Below are 22,658 nucleotides of genomic sequence, written 5' to 3'. Positions count from 1 at the left end.
GCTGCTGAAAAATTAAATTGATAATGTAATACAGCACAACACTCTCACCTATTAAGGTCAAGCTTAAAACGATATAATAAAAACATTTTTCTAAAAATATTAGCTACAATGAAAATGTATTAAAATTAAGTTTAGGGCGCGTAGGTGGTTCAGTTGTTTAAGCCACTGCATTTGGCTGAGGTCATAATCCCAGAATCCCAGGATCAACTCCCACATCAGGCTCCCAGCTCCACAGGGAGTGACCTTCTCCCCTCTCATGCTCTCTCTCTCAAATAAATGAATAAAATCTTTAAAAAAAGAAAAAAAGGAATTAAGTTTAAAGTGAAAATTAAGTTTAGGGGCGCCTGGGGGACTCCAGCGGTTAAGCATCTGCCTTCAGCTCAGGTCATGATCCTAGGGTCCTGGGATCGAGCCCTGCACTGGGATTCCTGCTCAGCAAAGAGCCTGCTTCTCTTTACTCTTCTGCCCTCTCCCCCGGCTTGAGTTACCTCTCTCCCTCTCTGTCAAATAAATAAAGTCTTAAAAAAAAAAAAAAAGATTAAGTTTTATACAAGACCTCATATTTATTCAAACTAGATCACAGCTGGATCTACAATCAAATACCATTAAAAACAAAACAACAACATGCATTCCACCTTTATTTCATATACTGTTAAACTAATATGTAAATCAACCAATATTCATCTTCAAACCTTGAAAGAAATACTAAAATAGGAGTAAAATTTTGGTCTATTCTTCACTCAGATATCCAAAAGAAACAGATTAATGGCAAACTAACCTGTGTTAAAAGGGTCTGCTGAGGTTGCTGTAACTGAAAATAGAAAAAACAAGCAAAAATAGGGAAGAAAAAAGAAAAGAATCAATCAAAATTCTTTCACAGATGCTCTAAAGAAAAATTCCTATTAAATGGGTACTTTATTTCTAATTAAGAAATAAGGTGAAGAATAACAGAAGTCATCAGGTGTAAGATTTCCTACAACTATTTCTAACTGCAGACCTGATGTATCACTAACGCATTCAATGGGGCACCTGGCTGGCTCAGTCAGTAGAGCATGTGACTACTGATCTCAGTGTTTGAGCCCAAGTTACGTGAAGAGATTACTAAACATAAAATCTTTTCTTTTTTTCAAGATTTAACTTATTCATCTGACAGAAAGAGAGAGAGCGAGCAAGCAAAAGTAGGGAGAGCGCAGGCAGAGGGAGAGGGAGAAGCAGGCTCCCCGCTGCAGAAAGCCTGATGAGGGGCTCAATCCCAGGACCTTAGGATGACCTGACCCAAAGGCAGACACTGAGCCACTCAGGCGCCCCTAAACATAAAATCTTTAAAACAAACAAACAAAAAACCCTAACACATCCAATAAAGAAATTGATCTTTTACCTTATTTCAGAAAAGTAACACCACCCCCCAAAAAAACAACAAAAACACACACAAAAAAAAACCCTTAAGTACTTAGATGGGAAACTTTTCTTTCTTTCTTTTTTTAAGATTTTATTTATTTATTTGACAGACAGAGATCACAAGTAGGCAGAGAGGCAGGCAGAGAGAGAGGAGGAAGCAGGCTCCCTGCTGAGCAGAGAGCCCTATGCGGGGCTCGTTCCCAGGACTCTGGGATCATGACCTGAGCTGAAAGCAGTGACTTTAACCCACTGAGCCACCCAGGCGCCCCTAGATGGGAAATTTCTATTATTAAATTATTGGTCACCATGCTACAGAAATATCACTGGGAAAAAAAAATACTGGCTCTCTAAATATTATATCTGATAACAGATTAATACACAAAATATATAAAACACACAAAATCTTACACCAAGAAACAAATAACCCAATTAAAAAATGGGTAGAGGAAATGGACAGTGTTCAAAAGTAGACATACAGATTGAGAAGAGAAACATGAAAAGGTGCGCAACATCATGCATCACCAGGGAAACGCAAATCAAAACCACAATGAACTGTCAGAATAGCTGACACCTGTCAGAAGAGCTAAAGCCAAAAACACAAGAAACAAGTGTTCGGCAAGATGTGGAGAAAAAACCTTTATGTACTTTTGGTGGAATGTAAATGGATACAGCCACTGTGGAAAACACTGTAGACATTCCTCATAAAATCAAAAGCAGAAATACCCCATATAACCCAGTAATTCTACCATTGTATATTTACCTAAAGAGAAAAAACGCTAATTTAAATGATGTATTATCCCTATGTTTACCACATTATTTACAATAGCCAAGATGTGGAAACAACCTGTCCATCAACAGATAAATGGATAAGGAAAACCTGGAGGGTATACACATGCACACATGCAACAGAGTATTATACATCCATAAAAAGGATGAGCCTGTGCCATTTGAGATAACACAGATGGACCTACAGGGTATTATGCAAAGAGAAATATGTCAGCCTGAGGAAGAAATATTGTAGGATTCCACTCATAAGCAGAATCTTAAGATAAACAAAACAATGGGCACGTGGGTGGCTCAGCTGGTTAAGCATCTGTCTTCAGCTCAGGTCATGATCTCCAGGTCCTAGGATCCAGCCCCACGTTCAGTGGGGAATCTATTTCTCCCTCTCCTTCCCCTCCCCTGCTCTAATAAATAGATAAAATCTTAAAAATAATAAAGATAAAAAATAGAGGTTCATGGGGTGCCTGGCCGGGTCAGCTGGTAGAACATGCAACTCTTGATCTCAAGAGTTGTGAGTTTATGCCCCATGCTGAGCATAAAGCTTCCATTTAAAAAACTTCAAAAAGATTAAAAAAAAAAAAAAGTAGGGGTGGCGTAGGTGGCTCAGTCAGTTAAGCACCTAACTTTTTTTTTTTTTTTAAGATTTTATTTATTTACTTGAGAGAAACAGCTAGAGAGGGAACACAAGCAGAGGGAGTAGGAGAGGGAGAAGTAGGCTTCCCGCCAAGCAGGGAGCCTGGACTCAAGACCTGAGCTGAAGGCAGCTGCTTAACGACTAAGCCACCCAGGTGCCTCTAAGCATCTAACTCTTGATTTTGGCTCAGGTCATGGTCTCAAGGTTGTGAGACTGAGTCCTACATGGGGCTCCATGATGGACATGGAGCCTCCTTAAGATTATCTTTCTCTCTCTCCTTTTGCCTCTCTCCCCCGTGCACGCTCTTGTTCTACAAAAAAATAAACAAAAATAAAAAATAAAGGCTTAAAGCCAATGGTCTATCCAGGATTAAGGCTTCAAATGGGAAAAAGGATCTTTTCATTTTCTTATGTGGTCTAGTACAGCACAGTAGGGGTAGATGTTCCACAGAAGACCTGGTTCAAAGATTCAGTAATACAGTGATTCTTTCCAAGAAACATGTGACAGGGCACCTGGGTGGCTTCAGTTAATTAAGCATCTGCCTTCAGTTCTGGTCCTGAACCTGGGATCCTGGGGTCCTGGGATCCAGCCCAGCTCAGGCTCCCTGCTAAGTGGGGAGTCTGCCTCTCCCTCTCACTATGATCCTCCCCTCTTCCTCATGCTCTCTCTCAAATATATAAATGAATCAAACTCTGAAAGAAAACAAGAAAGCAAGAAAGAAACGAGAGAGGAAGGAAAGGAAGAAACGTGAAAAGACATGCTATTAATTATTTGGATTTTCAGGACTTCTCTTCTATCGTCCTCTCCCTCAGAGACATTCCTTTTTGCCTACCTCATTTAGCCCACCCCCAAAGAATTCAAATCACACATTAACATAGCGGACAGTAAATAAAATCTATATAAACTGAATCTGGGACAAATTATTTTTTTATATCAGTTTTTAACACGGAAAATATAAACTAACCTGTTGTTGCACACTATACAAGGCCTGCTGAGGTTGTGAATATTGCTGGAAAAAAAGATTTTTCAAAGAAAAATATGAAGTCAGTTTTATTCATTCTCAAGAAGCAATATACAAACACACAAATACATAAACAAAATCACACTATTAAGAAATTTTGTGGAACAACTAAAGTTCACCAAAATAAACCAAACTGATGATTCCTTATACTCAGGAATTAAGAACTGAATTTTATTCAAATAACTGAGGTATAAGAACTGCCAGTTTTATGAATTTTGACTGTCCAACTGTACCATTCTGTATGTCTTAGGCACATACAATTTTTATTACATGAAAAAACAATAAGCATAATAAAAATGCACAATTATTGGGGTGCCTGGGTGGAAAAGTTAGTTAAGTTTCTTGGTTTCAGCTCAGGTCATGATCTCAGGGACCTGGGATCCAGCCCCACCTTAGGCTCCATGCTCAGCACAGAGTTTGTTTGGGATTCTCCCTCTCCCTCTGCCCCTCCACCATGTGCATTTGTGTGCATGTGCAAGCACATGCTCGCTCTCTCAAACACATAAATCTATAAAAAAAAAAAAAAAACCCCAACAGAACAAAACCCCACAATTATTAATTCTTTAAAATTATCTGGCTACTCAGATATGACGGTTTACTATGCCCCACACTGAAAACCAGGGAAGACTCACCTGTTGCAATGCAGCTGCTGCGGCTGCAGCTTGTTGCTGCAAGGCTGCAGTCTGAGTTAACTGATAGTTTGCTGGGGTTTGTGTGGTAAGTCCTGCTGCTGCTAATGCAGTTTGCTGGGTATAAATGGTAGGAGATGCCCCAAGGAGTGATGGTTGTTGAACACCCAATGCAGCTAAAATGAGATTAGAAAGGAAAAGGAAAAAAAAAAAAAAAAAAAAAAAAAGCATTATTCGGATCCTTTCTAGGAGTTTTCCGTAAGTGCTAAGTTATGAATTATGTTCTGCCATTGTGCAGTAAAAACCTAAAGCAAAATTCCAGTAATGCTTGTTAAATTTAATTGATTCAGGGCACCTGGGTGGCTCAGGTCATGATCCCAGGGTTTGGGGATCAAGCCCGGCATCGGGTTCCCCACTCAGCAGGAAGCCTGCTTCTCCCTCCCCCACCCCCCTGCTTGTGTCCTTTTCTGGTTGTCTCTGTCAAATAAATAAAATCTTAAAAATAAATAAATAAATGTAATTGATTCAAGTGCCTCCTGAGATCCCAGTGGCTTTATACTAAATTTTCATAGCATAGTAGATACAAGACATTATTCTATAAAATTAAACTACATAATGAACACAACCAACCTTACCTAGACCAAGAGGCTAAACTATTCTCAATTAGTATTTTTAGGAAAAGAGGAGAAAATAAACTGTCCTATTATACTTGTCTTGAATTTACTGTTTTATCTCCAACAGATGAGAATCACATATTGAAGACAGTGTTACTGAAAGTGATCCACCCTAAAACTTTCCATTGGACAAAATCTTCATACACTTATTTTGCATTAAAGATTTAAATACTAGGAAACAGACCAAAGCAGCTTTTGTGTTTTTTTTTTTTTTAAGGTTTTATTTATTTCTGTGAGAGAGAAAGTGAGAAAGAGAACATGAGCAAAGAAGGAGGGGCAGAGGGAGAGGGAGAAACAGATTCCCTGTTGAGCTGGAAGTTGGGCATGGGGGCTAAATCCTGGAACCTGGAGATCATGACCTGAGCCAAAGGCAAATGCTTAAACTGACAGAGCTACCCAGGCATCCTAACTTTTGTGGGGTTTTTTTGGTTTGTTTTTTTTTTAAAAGATTTTATTTATCCACTTGACAGAGAGTAGGCAGAGAGGCAGACAGAGAGAGAGGGGGAAGCAGGCTCTCCGCTGAGCAGAGAGCCCGATGCGGGGCTTGATCCCAGGACCCCGGGATCACGACCTGAGCTGAAAGCAGAGGCTTTAACCCACTGAGCCACCTAGGCGCCCCCTAACTTTTGTGTTTTAAAGCACAAAAAGTTTTTAATTTTAGTCCACTACTATACTGGACAATGAGACAAGATTAACCATAGGGACTTAAAACTGTAATTTGATTAAACCAAACTTAGAGGACTCAGAATGATAAATTAGGTACTTAATGTTTAATGTATGCTTAAAAAGCTCAAGAAACATGAGAAAGATTTTACTTGATGTTTTCATACAATTCCACTAAATGCAAAAAAGCAATCAACTAAAAACTGCAGTGTATGGGGCACTTGGGTGGCTCAGTTGTTAAGTGTTTGCCTTTGGCTCAGGTCATGATCTTCAGGTCCTGGGATCCAGGCCCATGTCAGGCTCCCAACTCAGAGGGAAGCCTGCTTTTCCCTCCCCCTGCTTGTGCTTTCTCTGCCTCTCTCTCTCTAATGAATAAATGAAATCTTTAAAAAATAAATAAAATACATAAAAACTGCAGTGCAGCACTCCTGTTCTTAAAATTGTATCTCCTGATACAATGACTAGCTCCACAGGACATTAAAATCGGAAAACAAATTAGAAAGGGCCCAAGGTTTAAAAAGCTGAGGGAACGGGGCACCTGGCTGGCTCAGCTGCTAGAGTATGCAACTCCTGATCACAGGGTCATGAGTTTAAGACCTACAATGGTCAAAGAGCTTACTTAAAAGCTTCAGAAACAGTGATTTAAGCACATATTTTTACTGCAGAATTTCTCAGAACCTTTAATATGCCAACTCAGCATTCTGAATCCCAAAAGATTGCCATAAAAGCAATATTTTCACATGGAACACTCCCGTTTCCAAAGCATCTTGCTTGTATCTGAAAACAACCTCAAAAAATGCTGCTCTATAATTATTAGTTAACAACCTTATAAAAAGAACAATATTTTGCTTTGTAAGAATAGAACAGAGAACGTTAATGAATTAACTGAAGCACCTAGTCTAGAATATCCCAGAAAATCTTTAGAAGTACAAGGTTCATAATCAGTTGTTTAAAAGTTCAGACTAGGGGGCGCCTGGGTGGCTCAGTGGGTTAAGCCTCTGCCTTCAGCTCAGGTCATGACTTCAGGGTCCTGGGACAGAGCTCCCACTGGGCTCTCCGCTCAGCAGGGAGCCTGCTTTGCCCTCTCTCTCTACCTGCCTCTCTGCCTACTTGTGATCTCTCTCTCTCTGTGTCAAATAAATTAAAAAATAAAGTTCAGACTAATCTTATTTACTTATTTATTTTTAAAGATTTTATTTATTTAACAGGGAGAGAGATCACAAGTAGACAAAGAGAAGGGCTTCACAAGTAGAACAGAGAGCCCAATGCGAGGCTTGATCCCAGGACCCTGAGATCACGACCTGAGCTGAAGGCAGAGGCTTAACCCACTGAGCCACCCAGGTACCCCCAGACTAATTTTATTCAAAAATAAAACAAACGAACAACAAAATAAAGCAAAAACAAAAATCCCAGAAAGTATGTTTGTAGTTCTTGTAAATTACAAATTACTCTCTGCAAAAAATACTGATTTTTTAAAAATTAAAAAAGGAGGGGTGAGGAAAGGCAGAGTCTAAGGCAGGAAAAAATTTCTAAATGTTGTACATCCTTACCACATTCATCTTTTCTTATTTTTAAGGAAAGTCAGATATCACAAATGGCAGAAAGAGGAAACCAGGACTAACTTAATGAATTTAAATAGAAGTAGAGACTATCTTAATACCAGCACAAGTTCAAAATGAGGTTAACTACAATGAGAATAAAGGAGAAGGTACTGAAATCTAGGACAGAGGTTCTAATCAATGGATCCTGTTAACCTTTTAAAATTAAAAGCAAAACTACAGATGAGAGAAAGTTCAAAGCTTTCATCAGTTTTCAAGAGGATTACAGACCTAAAAGGTTAAGAAGCACTGTTCTAGAACAACAGACGCAAAATACGCACTGAACACAAAATAAAGATCACAGGAAAAAATAGTACTTTAAATCCTAAGATTGGCATGATATACATTTGACAGAGTAACATCTGTGATTCAAGTATCATAACCCAACTCCTTCACCCACCTGAGCTCTGACCTCAGATCTGCTGTTTCATTCTGTTGGTACCAATTTCCAGAAAGTAACACGAACTCTTTTCTCCTATTACTTTTTTAGGTATTCTGAATCCTGGCATCACACAGTAAGCAGTCTAGCATTAAGCAGATAGGATGATAGACACATCTGTCTTCTACTGTTAACAGCGTGATAAATTAGAAACTACAACAAAATTACAGGTGACCTGTAAACAAAGTGGGAGTTAAAGGTTCTTGGCCTCCATACAAAGATGAAAATCCACATATAGTTTCTGAATCCCCCCAAATTAACTACCAATAGTGTAGGGCCTTGGAATAAAATATTCCTAATGAAAGGAAGTACCAATTAGTTGATTTGTTGATGGCATTCTTTTTCTAGGACCACCATACAGTGTTCTATCTATGTAAGCCATTCATACACAGGGAAGCAAATACAGACACAAGGCTTTAAGACAATACTGATGTCTTGATGATTAAAAATACAGCAGCAGGGGCGTCTAGGTGGATCAGTCAACAGAGCCACCAGCCAGAGAAGTCAGAACATCCGACTCCTGACTTCACCTCAGGTTGTGGGATTGACCCCCCACTGCATGGTGCGGAGTCCTGCTTCAGATTTTCTCTCCCTCTCCCTTCTCTTGCTCCTCCCTGTGCTCTCTCTCTGAAATAAAATCTTTTTTTTTTTTTTTTAAGATTTTATTTATTTGACAGAGAGAGATCACAAGTAGGCAGAGAGGCAGGCAGAGAGAGGGAGAAGGGGAAGCAGGCTCCCCACTGAGCAGAGAACCTGATGTGGGGCTCGATCCAGGACCCTGACACATCATGACCTGAGCCAAAGACAGAGGCTCAACTCACTGAGCCACTCAGGTGCCCCTAAAATAAAAACTTAAGGAAAAAAAAAAAGGAATATGGGGTGCCTTCCTGGCATACTCAGTACAGCTTGCAACTCTCAATCTCAGGGACATGAGTTTAAGTCCCACGTTGAGTGTAGAGCTTATAGGGAAAAAAAAAGAAAGAAAGAAATATTCCATTCACATGAATTAGCAGTTAGTGACTGATCAATACATAGTCATAGATTTGACATTTATATATTTTCTAATTATCATTTCTCCCCAAATTTTGCATTGTAGGATTACCATTCAAAGATTTTGGAAGAAAACTGAAAACAGTATAGTGAAACACTAAAATGAGTAGAAGGAAAACTATAGTAGCAAAAATAAAGTATAGGGGCGCCTGGGTGGCTCAGTGGTTTAAGCCTCTGCCTTCGGCTCAGGTTGTGATCTCGGGGTCCTGGGATCGAGCCCCACATCGGGCTCTCTGCTCAGCGGGGAGCCTGCTTCCCCCTCTCTCCCTGCCTGCCTCTCTGCCTACTTGTGATCTCTCTCTGTCTATCAAGTAAATAAATAAAAAAAAAAAAAATTAAAAAAAAAAAAAAATAAAAATAAAGTATAAAGCTCAGTTCTCTTTTATATTAAAAGTTAATTCAGGGGGTGCCTGGTTGGCTCTGTTGGAGAAGCATGTGACTCTTGATCTTGGCACCATGATTTCAAGCCCCACATTTATCCTGAAATGAATAAATTTAAAACAAAAAACCTCAGAACTGATGTAAACTACCCTATTTCAGAACATGTATTAATAGCCTCTATATGCCACTGAAAATTTAGGTGCTGTATCATATTTTATCATAAGACTTTTGTTAAAAAAAAAAAAAAGATCAAAACAAAAAAAAATTTTTTTATGAAATATTACCTAAACATGTGGCTTACTCAGTGTTCAATTGCAAGTTTTCATTCTTGGACATTGAAAATGAAATTAAACATTAATGTTTCTGTAAATCAGACGAAGTGACATTCAATTTTTAAAACTAGCCTTTGGATTTAGAAGGGAAAATAAAGTATCTCTAGGTCCTGGGTGGCTCAGTTAAGTGTCTGACTCTTGGATTTGGCTTAGGGCTCTGCCCTCAGCATGGAGTCTGCTTGCTCCTCCCCCCACCACACACATAAGCTTACACCCCCTCTTCTCTAAAAGAAAAATCTTTAAAAAAAATTTTTTTTTTTAAATTTTAAGTAGCTTCACACCCAGTGTGGAGCCCAACGCAGGGCTTGAACTCACGACCCTGAGATCAAGACCTGGGCCGAGGTCAAGTCCCATGCTTAACTGACTGAGCCAATCAGGTGCCCCAAATAAATAGAATCTTTAAAAACAAACTACAAACAAAAAACTACTAACAGGGATGCCTGGGTGGCTCAGTCAGTTAAATAGGACTGTCACTGCCCTCAGCTCAGGTCATGATCCTGGGGTTCTGGGACTGAGTCCCAAGCATCTGGCTCCTTGATCAGTGGGGAGCCAGCTTCTCCCTCTGCCTACTCTGCATGCCGCCCCAACTTCTTGTGCTCTGATAAATAAATAAATAAAAATCTTAAAAAACAAAAACAAAAACAAAAAAACAAAACACTACTAACAGCCAGACATTGAGTGGAAGCCAACTGTTGGGCGCCTGGGTGACTCAGTAGTTAAGCCTCTGCTTCGGCTCAGGTCGTGATCCTAGGATCCTGGGATCAAGTCCCACATCAGGCTCCCTGCTCAGTAGGGAGCCTGTTTCTCCCTCTCCCGCTCCCCCTGCTTGAGTTCCCTCTCTGGGTGTCTCTCTGTCAAATAAATAAATAAAATCTAAAAAATAAAATTCTTATTTTAGGGACACCTGGGTGGCACAGATGGATGGTTCAGCATCTGCCTTCTGCTGGGGTCGTGATCTCAGGTCCTGGGATTGAGCCCCCCATAGGGCTCCCTGCTCATCAGGGAATGTTTCTCCCTCCCCCTCTGCTGTCCCCCTGCTTGTGCTCTCGCTTTCTCTCAAATAAATAAAAATAAATAAAATAAATCACTCGTATTTTAGACTTTACTGTCAATAAAGTGTATTTCATTATTAATACTCCTTTTTTGTGGTTATCTGAGAAACTATCCTTGAGTATTTGTGAATTATAATCAATATTATGTAAGATAATCCTGTAATTTGCATATCATAAAAGTATCAATCCCTGATTTAATCTTTCTCTCCACCTAAGTGGCCAAACACCTGTCGAATGGAGGTCTTTTCCAATTATCCACAACAAAATTGTTCACATATCTATACCTAATTCAACATGATTGCTGAAGGTCTTGTGACCTTCTAAAAGAGATATGCTTACCACTGTATTACCACAATACTTCCAGAGACAAACCTACGAAATGACCCCTAGATGACCACAGGCTACCAGGTAAACAAGTAAACTTAAGGACTAATTTATCTTTATTCTTTTTAATAAGACTTTATTTATTTGACAGAGAGAGACAGCAAGAGAGGGAACACAGGCAAGAGGAGTGGGAAAGGGAGAAGCAGGCTCCCCACTGAGGAGACAGCCCAACGCGGGGCTCCATCCCAGGACCCTGGGATCATGACCTGAGCTGAAGGGAGATGCTTAACGACTGAGCCACCCAGGCGCCCCAAAGTTTTTTTAAACGTTTAAGGAAAAATGTAAATTATATATCATTTTCCAGAATGTCAAATCAGTTTCATATGACTGAAACACACTCGTGTTATGACATACTGGCAGTTTTTACTGATTACCAACCAGTGAATACACCATTAAAACACAAAAGAGAAAAGAAAAAAAAAACAACACAAAAGAGAAGCCTGTCCCTTTTCTGCTGTCCCTTTATCTTATCAAACTCACTGTTAAATTTAAAAATCCTTATTACCTTTAATCTTTATTAAGATGAGTCATCCTGAAATAAAGTCCAAAACCTCAAAGCTGCATGCTCAAGTTAGGACAGGGAGAAAAAAAAAAGAAAAGTTAGGATAGAAAGATGGGGCACTCAGTAGTCAGGGCTTCCTAGTTTTGTTTTGGTTTTAAGATTTTATTTATTTGAGACAGAGAGAGAGAACACAAGCAGGGGAGTGGCAGAGGGAGAAAAGTCTCCCTATCACTAAGCAGGAACCCAATGCAGGGCTCGATCTTAACACCCTGGGATCATGACCTGAGCTGAAGGGAGGTGCTTAAGTGGGCCTGTAACTGAGCAACCCAGGTGCCCCGTAGTTTGATGTTAATGCAGCTATCACTGGATAAGAGCACAAGTAAGGCATACTTACTTGAGGGGGAAAAGTATGCATTAACAATGAGCCTTAAAAGATTTTATGTGTAGGGGTGCCTAGGTAGCTCAGTGGGTTAAGCCTCTGCCTTTGGCTCAGGTCATTATCTCCAGGTCCCGGGATCGAGCCCCACATCAGGCTCTCTGCTCAACATGGAGCCTGCTTCCTCCTCTCTCTCTGCCTGCCTCTCTGCCTACTTGTGATATCTCTCTGTGACAAATGAATAAAATCTTTAAAAAAAAAATTTTATGGGTATTTTTTTACTTTTAGAAAAATGTTTTAGAGACTATTGGCTACTACTAGCATAAGCAGTGTTTAAACAGGCTTAAACCAATACTAGGAGCAATCTTTTCCTACTAAATGAGTTGTAAATAATCAAGTCCATTAAAGCATAACTAATGTAGGTTAAGTATACATAGTATATCAGCTATTGTTTGTTTGAAAAAGACCATGAATTCTGGAATTTAACAATCTGAGCTGCTGATTCAAGAGGCGGTGGTTTTAAATGATGACAACTGGGCCAGAACAAAGAGGCAGGAAAAATGGAGTCATATTTAAAACAACTGTATTGGGGCCCCTGGGTGGCTCAGTGGGTTAAAGCCTCTGCCTTCAGCTCAGGTCATAATCTCAGGGTCCTGGGATCGAGCCCCACGTTAGATCTCTACTCAGCGGGGAGCCTGCTTCCTCCACTCTCTCTGCCTGCCTCTCTGCCTACTTGTGGTCTCTGTCTGTCAAATAAGTAAATAAAAATCTTTAAAAATAAATAAATAAAAAATAAATAAATAAAAAAACTGTATCGGCATTACCTTCAGTTGCCTGTTGAAAAGCACATTTTAACTAGAGTTTTAACTCCTGAAGTAGTTCATGTTTCTCTATGACCAGAATGCAGTCATTTTACAAATGGTCCAAAAGAAATAGGGGAGAATATACTAATTAATTCCCCACATTTCAATATTGTTATGATTACATACAGATACAAATGCAAATGTTTTTAGTCAAATCTACAAACTATTATAATTAATCAAAGAGTTAAAGATTCAATCGGTGGGGCACCTGGATGGCTAAAGAGTGGAACATGCAGGGCGCCTGGGTGGCTCAGTTGGTTAAGCAATTGCCTTCCGCTCAGGTCATGACCCCTGAGTCCTGGGATCAAGTCCCGCATCAGGCTCCCAGCTCCATGAAGAGTCTGCTTCTCCCTCTGACCTTCTCCTGGCTCATGCTTTCTCTCACTGTTCCTCTCTCTCTCAAATAAATAAAATCTTAAAAAAAAAAAAAAAAAAAAGAGGGGCACCTGGGTGGCTCAGTGGGTTAAAGCCTCTGCCTTCAGCTCAGATCATGATATCAGGGTCCTGGGATCGAGGCCCACATCAGGCTCTCTGCTCAGCATGGAGCCTGCTTCCTCCTCTCTCTCTGCCTACTTGGAATCTGTCTGTCAAATAAATAAATAAAATCTTTAAAAAAAAAAAAAAAGAGTGAAACATGCAACTCTTGATCTTGGGTTCATCAGTTCAAGTACACAAAACAGAAATAAATTTTATTAATTTTTTTTTTTTTCAAGCAGATTTATTCATTTGACAGAGAGCACAAGCAGGGGGAGTGGCAGGCAGAGGGAGAGGAAGAAGCAGGCTCCCTGCAGAGCAGAGGACGCCCAATGTGGGACTTGATCCCAGGACCACAGGATCATGACCTGAGCTGAAGGCAGTTGCTTAACCAAAAGAGCCAACCAGGTGCCCAAAAATAAAAATAAATTTTTAAAAATATCTCAGGGGGTACCTGGTGGCTCAGTCAGTTAAATGTCTGACTCTTGATTTCAGCTCAAATCATGATCTCAGGGTCACTGTATCGAGCCCAGGTTGGGCTCCATGCACAGTAGAGAATATGCTTGTCTCTCTCCACTTGCTCCTCCCCAACTCACATGTACACTCTAAAAGAATTAAAAACTTTTATATTTTTAAGGCTTTTGAGAGAAAGAGACAGAACAAGCAGGGGGAGGGACAAAGTGAGAGGGAGAAGCAGACTCCCTGAAAGGGAGCCCAACACGGGGCCCAATCCCAGGACCTAGGGACCATGACCTGAGCCAAAGGCAGATGCCTAACCAACTTAACCCTCCAGGCACCCAATAAATAAAACCTTAAAAAAAAAAAAAAAAAAGAAAGAAAGGAAATGAAATCTCATAAAGATTCAATCAGAGGTTCACCAGCTATCTCTCTCAATCTCCTTATGCACAGGAAACTGTTAAACTTTCAAACCTAAAAGTTCTAGAAACAAATATGACTGTCACTGAATATATATCACAGCACTTCAGCTAGGGGAGGGAAAAAATAGGGAAATAATAAGAACAACTATTTCAGTGTAGGAGAAATGTTATATAGGACTGGAAAGATGGAACATCATAAATACCATCCCAAGGAGTTTGAAATGAATTCTAAAATCCTTGAAGATATTTTTTGTAGATAAGTAAAAATAATGGAAGATATAATGAACCATAATTCTGATGACCTAACACTAACTCTCCTGTGACCGTCTGAAAAATCTAAACAACTTTCACCTTTCTAGGCCTCAAATTCCTAATCTGATAAAGTTGTTGAGATAGAATCTAGGACACGTCCCATCTTGCTTTGAAAAATAGTTTGACTTGGACAGAAATTAGGAGGGGCTCCTGACTGGCTTAGTCGGTAGATCATATGACTCTTGATCTCAGGGGCATGAGTTTGAGCTCCTCATAGGGTGTGGAGCCTACTTGGAGAAAAAAAAAAGAAAGAAATCATACTTTAGTTGTATCACATCTGACAGATACACTGAAACTGAAAGAGAAATAAGAAGTAGCATATCCAGTATGTAAGAGAAGAAAGCAAATAAAAGCAATTAGAACTAAAGAACAGAGGGGCACCTGGTTAGCTCAGTCGGTTAAGTATCTGCCTTTGGCTCAGGTCATTATCCTGGGGTCCAGGGATGGAGCCCTTCATTGGGCTCCCTGCTCAGCGGGGAGTCTGCTTCTCCCTCTCCCTCTGCTCCTACACACTTGCTCTCTAATAAATAAGACTTTTTTTTTTTAAAGATTTATTTTTTTAAAGATTTTATTTATTTATTTGACAGAGAGAGAGATCACACATAGGCAGAGAGGCAGGCAGAGAGAGAGGGGGAAGCAGGCTCCCTGTCAATCAGAGAGCCAGATGTGGAGCTCGATCCCAGGACCCTGAGACCATGACCTGGGCCGAAGGCAGAGGCTTAACGCGCACTGAGCCATCCAGGTGCCCCCTAATAAATAAGTCTTCAAAAAAAAACCAACACTGAGTAAAGGATAATAAAGAGTAACACTACCAAGTGAGAAATGAGGAAAAAAGCTTCCTGACTTAAGGATCTATGGTAAGCACTATGGATTACATTTGGGAAAAGCAAAGAAGGACCTGAAAGTTAGATGAGAGACTTTAGCATATGAGCTGTAACCAAGAGAAAGCTGCTATGACAATTATCCAAATGTAAAACAGAGAATACCTGGGGCATTTTCAAAGGAGAAAAAAGTCAAGATTTGATATATGATTGATTTGGGGGGTTAAAGGAAAAGAAAACCAAAGATGATAGATAATAACATCTAGGAATTCAAAATTAATCAGTAATAATCCATACACTGATCTTCAATTTTACCAAATATTTCAGTATTATACTGCTAGCATGCTTGCTTTTACTAAATTTTTTAATATATATTTTTTAAGTTATTTAAGTACTCTCTATACCTAACATGGGGCTCAAACTCATGACTCTTGAGGTCAAGAGTCCCACACTCCTCTAACTGAGGCAGCCAGGTGCCCCTTTATATTATTTTAAATCAGTCATCTGGGGGTGCCTAGGTGGCTCAGTGGGTTAAAGGCTCTGCCTTCAGCCTGGGTCATGATCCCAGGGTCCTAGGATTGAGCATCAGGCTCTCTGCTCTGCAGGGAGCCTACTTCCTCCTCCTCCTCCTCCTCCTCCTCCTCTCTCTCTCTCTCTCTCTCCCTCTCTACCCACTTGTGATCTCTGTCAAATAAATAAAATCTTGAAAAAAATTTAAAAAAAAAATCAGTCATCTATGTGAATGTAGTGAAATTTAGATCACTTTAGCTGAGAATTTCCAAGGTCAGTACAAATGCAAAATATCCTTGCCAGAAAATGGAAGAGCAAAGACTTTAACTGAACAAAACCGTGTTATGTTACATACAAAAAGAGTAGTATTTTCATACTGTTCTCAGGAGAAAAAGGGTCAGAAATATAGGCAGAGAGATCAAAATACTTAATTCAAGTTGAATTACTCAGTTAACCTTTTTCTGTTCCATGATTATTTATGACAGTAGCCTGACAGTAATATGTCTGGAATAGTTCAAAGAGTGCATTTTTTTTTTAATAGAATAAAAAACCAGCATCTACACTATTGCCCCGATTAAGTCCTTATATGTCCTTCGCTGAAATTTTTTCTCAAATTGTACTTGAAGCTACTAGGAGAAAACTTGAGGTACTATAATTAGGTTAGAATGTTCTCTATTTCACAGGCACCTAGTTGGTTCACCTAGTTGGGAGCACGTGATTCCTGATCTCAGGGTTGGAAGTTCAAGCCCCATGCTGGGTGTAAAGATTACCTGGGGGGAGGGAATTCCCCATTTAGATGAGATGTAAATAAAACTCATTTTAATTGCCTCAGGATTGAAAATTTAACTTTTACAGAAATTTGTGTGGCTCTGAAAATCAGCTAATAAGGTGAGATGATTAGATACAAATAAGGCTTTAAGATGAAGGTAAGAGGGGCGCCTGGGTGGCTCAGTGGGTTAAGCCGCTGCCTTCGGCTCAGGTCGTGATCTCGGGGTCCCGGGATCGAGTCCCGCATCGGGCTCTCTGCTCAGCGGGGAGCCTGCTTCCTCCTCTCTCTCTCTCTCTCTCTCTGCCTGCTTGTGATCTCTGTCTGCCAAATAAATAAATAAAATCTTAAAAAAAAAAAAAAGATGAAGGTAAGAAAAGAGCAAGCTTTAGGAAACAGCCTGAAATAGAGCACCTGGAAAAGAAACATTTTAATAAAAACAGTATCACTATAAAGTTCTCTTTATAACCTTCTCCAGGATTTTTACAGGAAAGCTAAGAGAGACATATGCTAACATAATACTTAGCCTACTTACTAAAGTTATGATGAATCAATAAAATTTCATTTGGAAAAACTGATTAACAGCAAGGTCTAAGAAAACCCATAAAAATTTCCTACAGCACAAATAAAAGCTCTGTTTACACAAATCCCATTATTTATGTTTGGACTCTTGCCAAAAAGGGAGATCTATATTTACTACTGACTTTGTGTTTGATAATTTTTATGAACATCTGGTGTCTTCTCTGTTCAATCTTAAAATAAAAACAAAAAAAGTATAATGTGAATTTAAGTAATTAAATTTTTTTAAAATATTTTATCTTTTTATTTGAGAGGCAGAGATAGCAAAAGCGACCATGAGTGGGGAGGAGAGGAAGAAGCAGGCTCCTGCTGAGCAGAAAGCCCTACAAGGGCTCTATTCCAGGACCCTGGAATAGTCACCCAACCAACTGAGCCTGCCAGGCACCCCACAATACAAATGTTAAGAGCTACAGACAATAGGATTCCCCCTGAAGAGCTATTTAACTGGAATAATACAGAAATCAACTTAAAACAAATTACAGAGATGCCTGGGTGGCTCAGTCCCTTAACCATCTGCTTTTGGCTCAGGTCATGATCCCAGGGTTCTGGGATGGAGCCCCACATCAGGTTCATCAGGCTCCCTGCTCAGTAGGGAGCCTGCTTCCCCCTACCCTTGCTCCTACTCTCCTGCTCTATCAAATAAATAAATAATATCCTTCAAAAACAAATGTCACTTGGAATATTATGTTCCTGACCTTGTTTTAAATAAACAAAGCAGGGACGCCTGGGTGGCTCAGTTGGTTAAGCAGCTGCCTTCGGCTCAGGTCATGGTCCCAGGGTCCTGGGATCGAGTCCCGCATCGGGCTCCTTGCTCAGCGGGGAGCCTGCTTCCCCCTCTACCTCTGCCTGCCTCTCTGTCTGCCTGTGCTCGCTCTCTCTCCCTCTCTCTCTCTGATGAATAAATAAAATCTTTAAAAAAAAAAAAAAGAATAAATAAACAAAGCAAATTATATGTTGAAAAGCCAGGTAAAACATGTTTAGTAGACCAAAATACAAGTCATAGGACTTGCTTCTGGACATAAGGTAACTGTTGACAATTCCCATTTCAAAACTAAGTCAAGGGACGCCTGGGTGGCTCAGTCAGTTAAGCGTCTGCCTTTGGCTCAGGTTATGATCCCAGGTCCTGGGATGGAGCACTGCATCAGGCTCTCTGCCCAGCGGGGAGTCTGCATCTCCCCCTGCCTCTTCCTCTCTCTGTCTCTCATGAATAAATAAATAAAATCTTTAAAAAAAAAAAAAAAAAAAACCTACGTCAACACCAGAGTCCCCATTATTTAACATAAAGTACCACCTGGATCTGAATTAAATATAATCTATGACTATTATTTCATAATCTCGTTGCCTGCAGAACTGCCCATTTAAACCCGAAAATGAAAAGTAACAAAAATAAAAACTCCGAAGCATCCATTTAAGAACGGTCCCCTACTTAACAAGATAATCACGTCCACCAAATTTTATAACACCCAGTCAGAATGTCATAGGGTCTCTTTAACTGACCCTGAATTACTAAAATAGACATTTTAAGTAAAAGGCAGTAAAGAACCAGTATTAGAGATGTCATAAATAAAACCTATACTCAAATTAACAGAAAAAGCTGCAACTTTTCGGGATACCCAAAGAAACTGAAATTCATACTGTAGAATCCTTGGGATACTTCTCTTAGATTCAAACCTTAAATCAAATGGTTAAAAAAAAAAAAAGAAAACAAAAAAAAAAAACCTTCTTAAAGCAAACAGAAGCAGCTTATTGATACATTTTCTTTCTTTCTTTTTTTTTTTTTAAAGATTTTATTTATTTATTTGTCAGAGAGAGAGGGAGAGCGAGCGAGCACAGGCAGACAGAGAGGCTGGCAGAGGGAGAAGCAGGCTCCCTGCCGAGCAAGGAGCCCGATGTGGGACTCCATCCCAGGACGCTGGGATCATGACCTGAGCCAAAGGCAGCTGCTTAACCAACTGAGCCACCCATGAGTCCCTTATTGATACATTTTCAGTGACATTATCTGTTGACCTTATTTTGAAAATGTAAATATTCATTTGCTCTTTTATACCTATTTATCTTTCTCCTTTGCTTGATCAATTCTTTAGAACTGGGTTTGCCACTTTAAACTCTAACAACGGAAAACCAGTCATATATAATTTTTCATAAAATGTAAAATTTTAATACATTTATTTTTCAGTATAGCATGTGCATACTGACATCTTAACATGCCAAATGACAACCTCTAATCAATGAGTAGCTGCTAACTTATTTAAATCAAATAAAAGTTAATCAATATGTTTGAGGGGCGCCTGGGTGGCTCAGTGGGTTAGGCCGCTGCCTTCGACTCAGGTCATGATCCCAGGGTTCTGGGATCGAGTCCCGCATTGGGCTCTCTGCTCAGCAGGGAGCCTGCTTCCTCCTCTCTCTCTGCCTGCCTCTCTGCCTACTTGTGATCTCTCTCTCTGTCAAATAAATAAATAAAATCTTAAAAAAAAAAAAAAAATCAATATGTTTGAAAAACTATGTAAAACTATCCAAACTGCTGTGTAAAACAGATTTGTGCTAGTTGATCCATCAATTTTTTAAAAGCTTCACAAATAAAAGATACGTCATTTAGGAACATTTTACAATATCACACACATAGCCTAATTCACGTCCTTCCCCAACCCCCAAGTTTACAGTACATGTGTTCAGTGGCCTGACCTGGCTGAGATACCGCAGTGGCTGTAAATTGAGTAGCCCATGGCGGATTCTTCTGTCCTCCAAACTGAGCCATGATGAAAGAGGGAAAAACACCTTCACTTGTTTGTCTTCTATAGCAGCAATCTATTAAGAAAAATAATCCACATTTTAAAGTTCAAACTATAAATATCATGAAAGTGTTATTAAAGAAAAGTTTGTCAAGGAAATCTTCCTAAATTCTAGTATAAATAATGAGGTACATATAAACGTCAAATATGTAGCAAAAAAATTCTACATCAAGCAGCTCACTAAAAGCCCCAAATTTCAATACATTAGGGGTAGACTCACAAGAAAGGCACTTCTTTCCGTGACTACAAAACTGTCACATTTTAAGAGAAAACCCATGTGCTGTTATCTACCCAGTTCTTAGTAAGTACAGTTTCAGGTTCAAAGAAAATAGAGCCTGCGTGTTTCTTTTGGCAATCAGTTGGGGACTGAAAGTGGTGGAACCAATTACGGAAATTGGGACGATACACTGAATAAAAGTATTTAAGACTATCATTTAAATAACGAACATCTTACTCTCTCGGGTTGGGAAGGGGCCGAGGAGCTCCTTTTCCTTTCCCCTCCCTCGAGGGGAAAAACGGTTGAAAATAACGGATGTCCCCTAAAGAACAATCGCTAAGACCCCTCCCCCCAAAATCAAGCCAGGAAAGGCCAAGATCTAAGCCCGCGCACCCTCTCCCTCCCCCCGCGACTCGGAGGGGCCAGAGCTCTAACATCCATCTTCTTCCAGCCCCAGCTCCTCGCGGGACGCAGACCAGAGAAGGCGGAATCCTCCGTCTCACGAGACTGGGCGAAGCGCCAAGAGAGGACTACTGAAAGCCCTGGTCCCCTTAACCTCCAGGCCGGGCAAAGAGCCTCTATCCCCCAAAACCCGCGCCGCCGCCAGCCACCCGACGCCCTGGGCCGGAGGCCGGGAAGCTAAAGCTTAGCGACTCCCAAGTGAGGGACGGCGCTCGGCAGTGCCTCTAGAACCGCCAAGCCGAGGCTGAGAGGCGCTGGGTGTACCTGAAAAACCGAGGAGTGGGGAGGGGGGCCGAAAAAACGAGGCAGTGGGGGAGGGGCTGCCGCGCGGGGCCTGCTCCGACCCGCACAAAAGGGACCATAGCCCTCCCGCCCCAGTCCCACCAGAGCCCCACCGTCGCCGACCTACGGACGCCGTGCTACCAAAACGGTCGCTCCTGGCCCTTCAGCGGATCCGATAGGATGTTAGGACCCCGGCTCCGCCGCCTGCTGCTCCAACCGCGAAGACGAGACCTTCACCTGAATCGGGTCCCGGCTAACACCGAAGCCATTTCAAACCCGTCAGAGTTAAGCGCATGCGCCAACTTCCCTCTCTTCCTCCACGCCTTTCCCCTCCTCCGCATCTCTGCGAGGAACGGCGCTTACGGGTTTACGTTCTACGTGCGCGCACCCCAGCTAGCCTTCCATACGCTCTCGACGCTCACTAAGCCGCCGGCGCTAGAGCGCGCTTTAGAAGGGTTACCTGGGCTTCCCATAACAATGAGCCGCCAGTGTCTCTGCGCCAGCTCGGAAGAAAAGACTTTTCAGAGGGTGGGCAGGGAAGAATTGTGGGTCACGTGATCCGACCAGCCCGCCGCCATTTTGTGTTTTTTCGCCTTTTCTGTGTTTTCTAGTTCAAGTACTTAGAAGTATACCCGGTACCATCTTCCTAAGTTTTTTTTTTTAATTGAGATAAAATTCACTTACTATATAATTCACTGTTTTAAATATTTTGTACAGTTCAGTGACCTTTATTTTTTATTTTTCTCCGATGGCCTTTGTACAGTCCTAAGTTTCTACAGCCATCACCACCTCAACCGTCGGAGGAAACCCCTACCCGTTAAGCAGTCACTCCTTAATTCCAGCTCCCGCCATCCTTTTACAGCCACTAATCGTCTTTGTCTCTGTGGATTCGAATGTCCTAGATACCTCATAGTAATAGAATTATATAACATACGGTACTTTGTGTCTGGTTTCCGTGGTATCTAAATGGGGAAACTGGATCTGATCGGCCCCCAGGTGTGGAGCGACCCCTTCAGGTGGAAGCCAATGACGCGGTTGGTGAAAGAATCCCCCTGAGGCAGAACAAAGGAGATAAAAGTTTATTGAATACACCTCAAGGGAGCCACTGACTGGAGAGCTGAGGAAAAGCTATCTGCAAGGGAGGCAGTGGTTGGGGGCTGTTTTGAAAGGGGGAAGATGAGTATGGCCACATGCGGATTTCTCCCTTTCTTGGTAACTGTGGTTCGTTGTTAAGTAGCCGATGGCCAGTTAGGACCTGTGGATATTTTGAGGTGGATCCGGGGATGGTCCCCTCTGTATTCAGTCAGGTAGGCCTATAGGCCTTTGTATATTCCATTGCTCAAGCCTGTTTGCCTAAAAGTGTCCTCTACAACTTCTTTAACTTAACTATTGTTTCCGAGGTTCATGAAGCAAGTATCCACACTTCATTACATTTTATGGCTAAAACGAATCCTTTAAATGGTGAATACTAATTTTTTATCCATTTGTTCTAAAGTGATCGCTTAGGTTGTCTTCACATTGGGGTGTTATGAATAAGGGGGCTGTGAATATTCACATACAGGTTCTTTTTTGAACTCTTGTTTTCAATTCTCTTAGGTATATGTATGCACAGGAGTGGAATTCTGGGTCACATGGCAGTTCCATGGTTAAATTTTGAGAAATTGCCAACCTTCTTTCCCAGTGGCTACACTAATTGCCACAGGCAATGCACCACATTCTCCTCCTCAGCTCTTTCTTTTTAAAATGTTGTGGAGGGGGCGCCTGGGTGCCTCAGTCATTAAGTGTCTGC

At 40.9% G+C, this 22,658-nt stretch overlaps 1 protein-coding gene across 3 annotated transcripts in view; it reads right to left on the bottom strand.

Moving 5' to 3' along the window:
* CCAR1 (cell division cycle and apoptosis regulator 1) overlaps positions 1 to 21,346 on the bottom strand; it is a 68,100-nt gene extending 46,754 nt beyond the window's left edge. Inside the window, exons 1-5 of one of the 3 annotated variants that reach the window (XM_044239651.1) lie at positions 21,330 to 21,346; positions 19,802 to 19,924; positions 4,469 to 4,641; positions 3,780 to 3,824; positions 779 to 811 (exon numbers count right to left, since the gene is read on the bottom strand). In XM_044239651.1, the coding sequence (XP_044095586.1) occupies positions 779 to 811; positions 3,780 to 3,824; positions 4,469 to 4,641; positions 19,802 to 19,924; positions 21,330 to 21,342 (387 nt within the window). In that variant the 5' untranslated portion in view covers positions 21,343 to 21,346. Of the gene's footprint in view, positions 1 to 778; positions 812 to 3,779; positions 3,825 to 4,468; positions 4,642 to 19,801; positions 19,925 to 20,992; positions 21,216 to 21,329 lie in introns of those variants that run through there. The other 2 variants (XM_044239653.1, XM_044239652.1) reach the window with 2 other exon arrangements.
* Positions 21,347 to 22,658: the final 1,312 nt, after the last annotated feature.

The sequence above is a fragment of the Neovison vison genome, chromosome 2 (assembly GCF_020171115.1).
Source record: "Neovison vison isolate M4711 chromosome 2, ASM_NN_V1, whole genome shotgun sequence".
Lineage (NCBI taxonomy): Eukaryota > Metazoa > Chordata > Mammalia > Carnivora > Mustelidae > Neogale > Neogale vison.
Note: the sequence above shows the minus strand (reverse complement) of the source record. Positions and strands in the feature narration are given on the sequence as shown.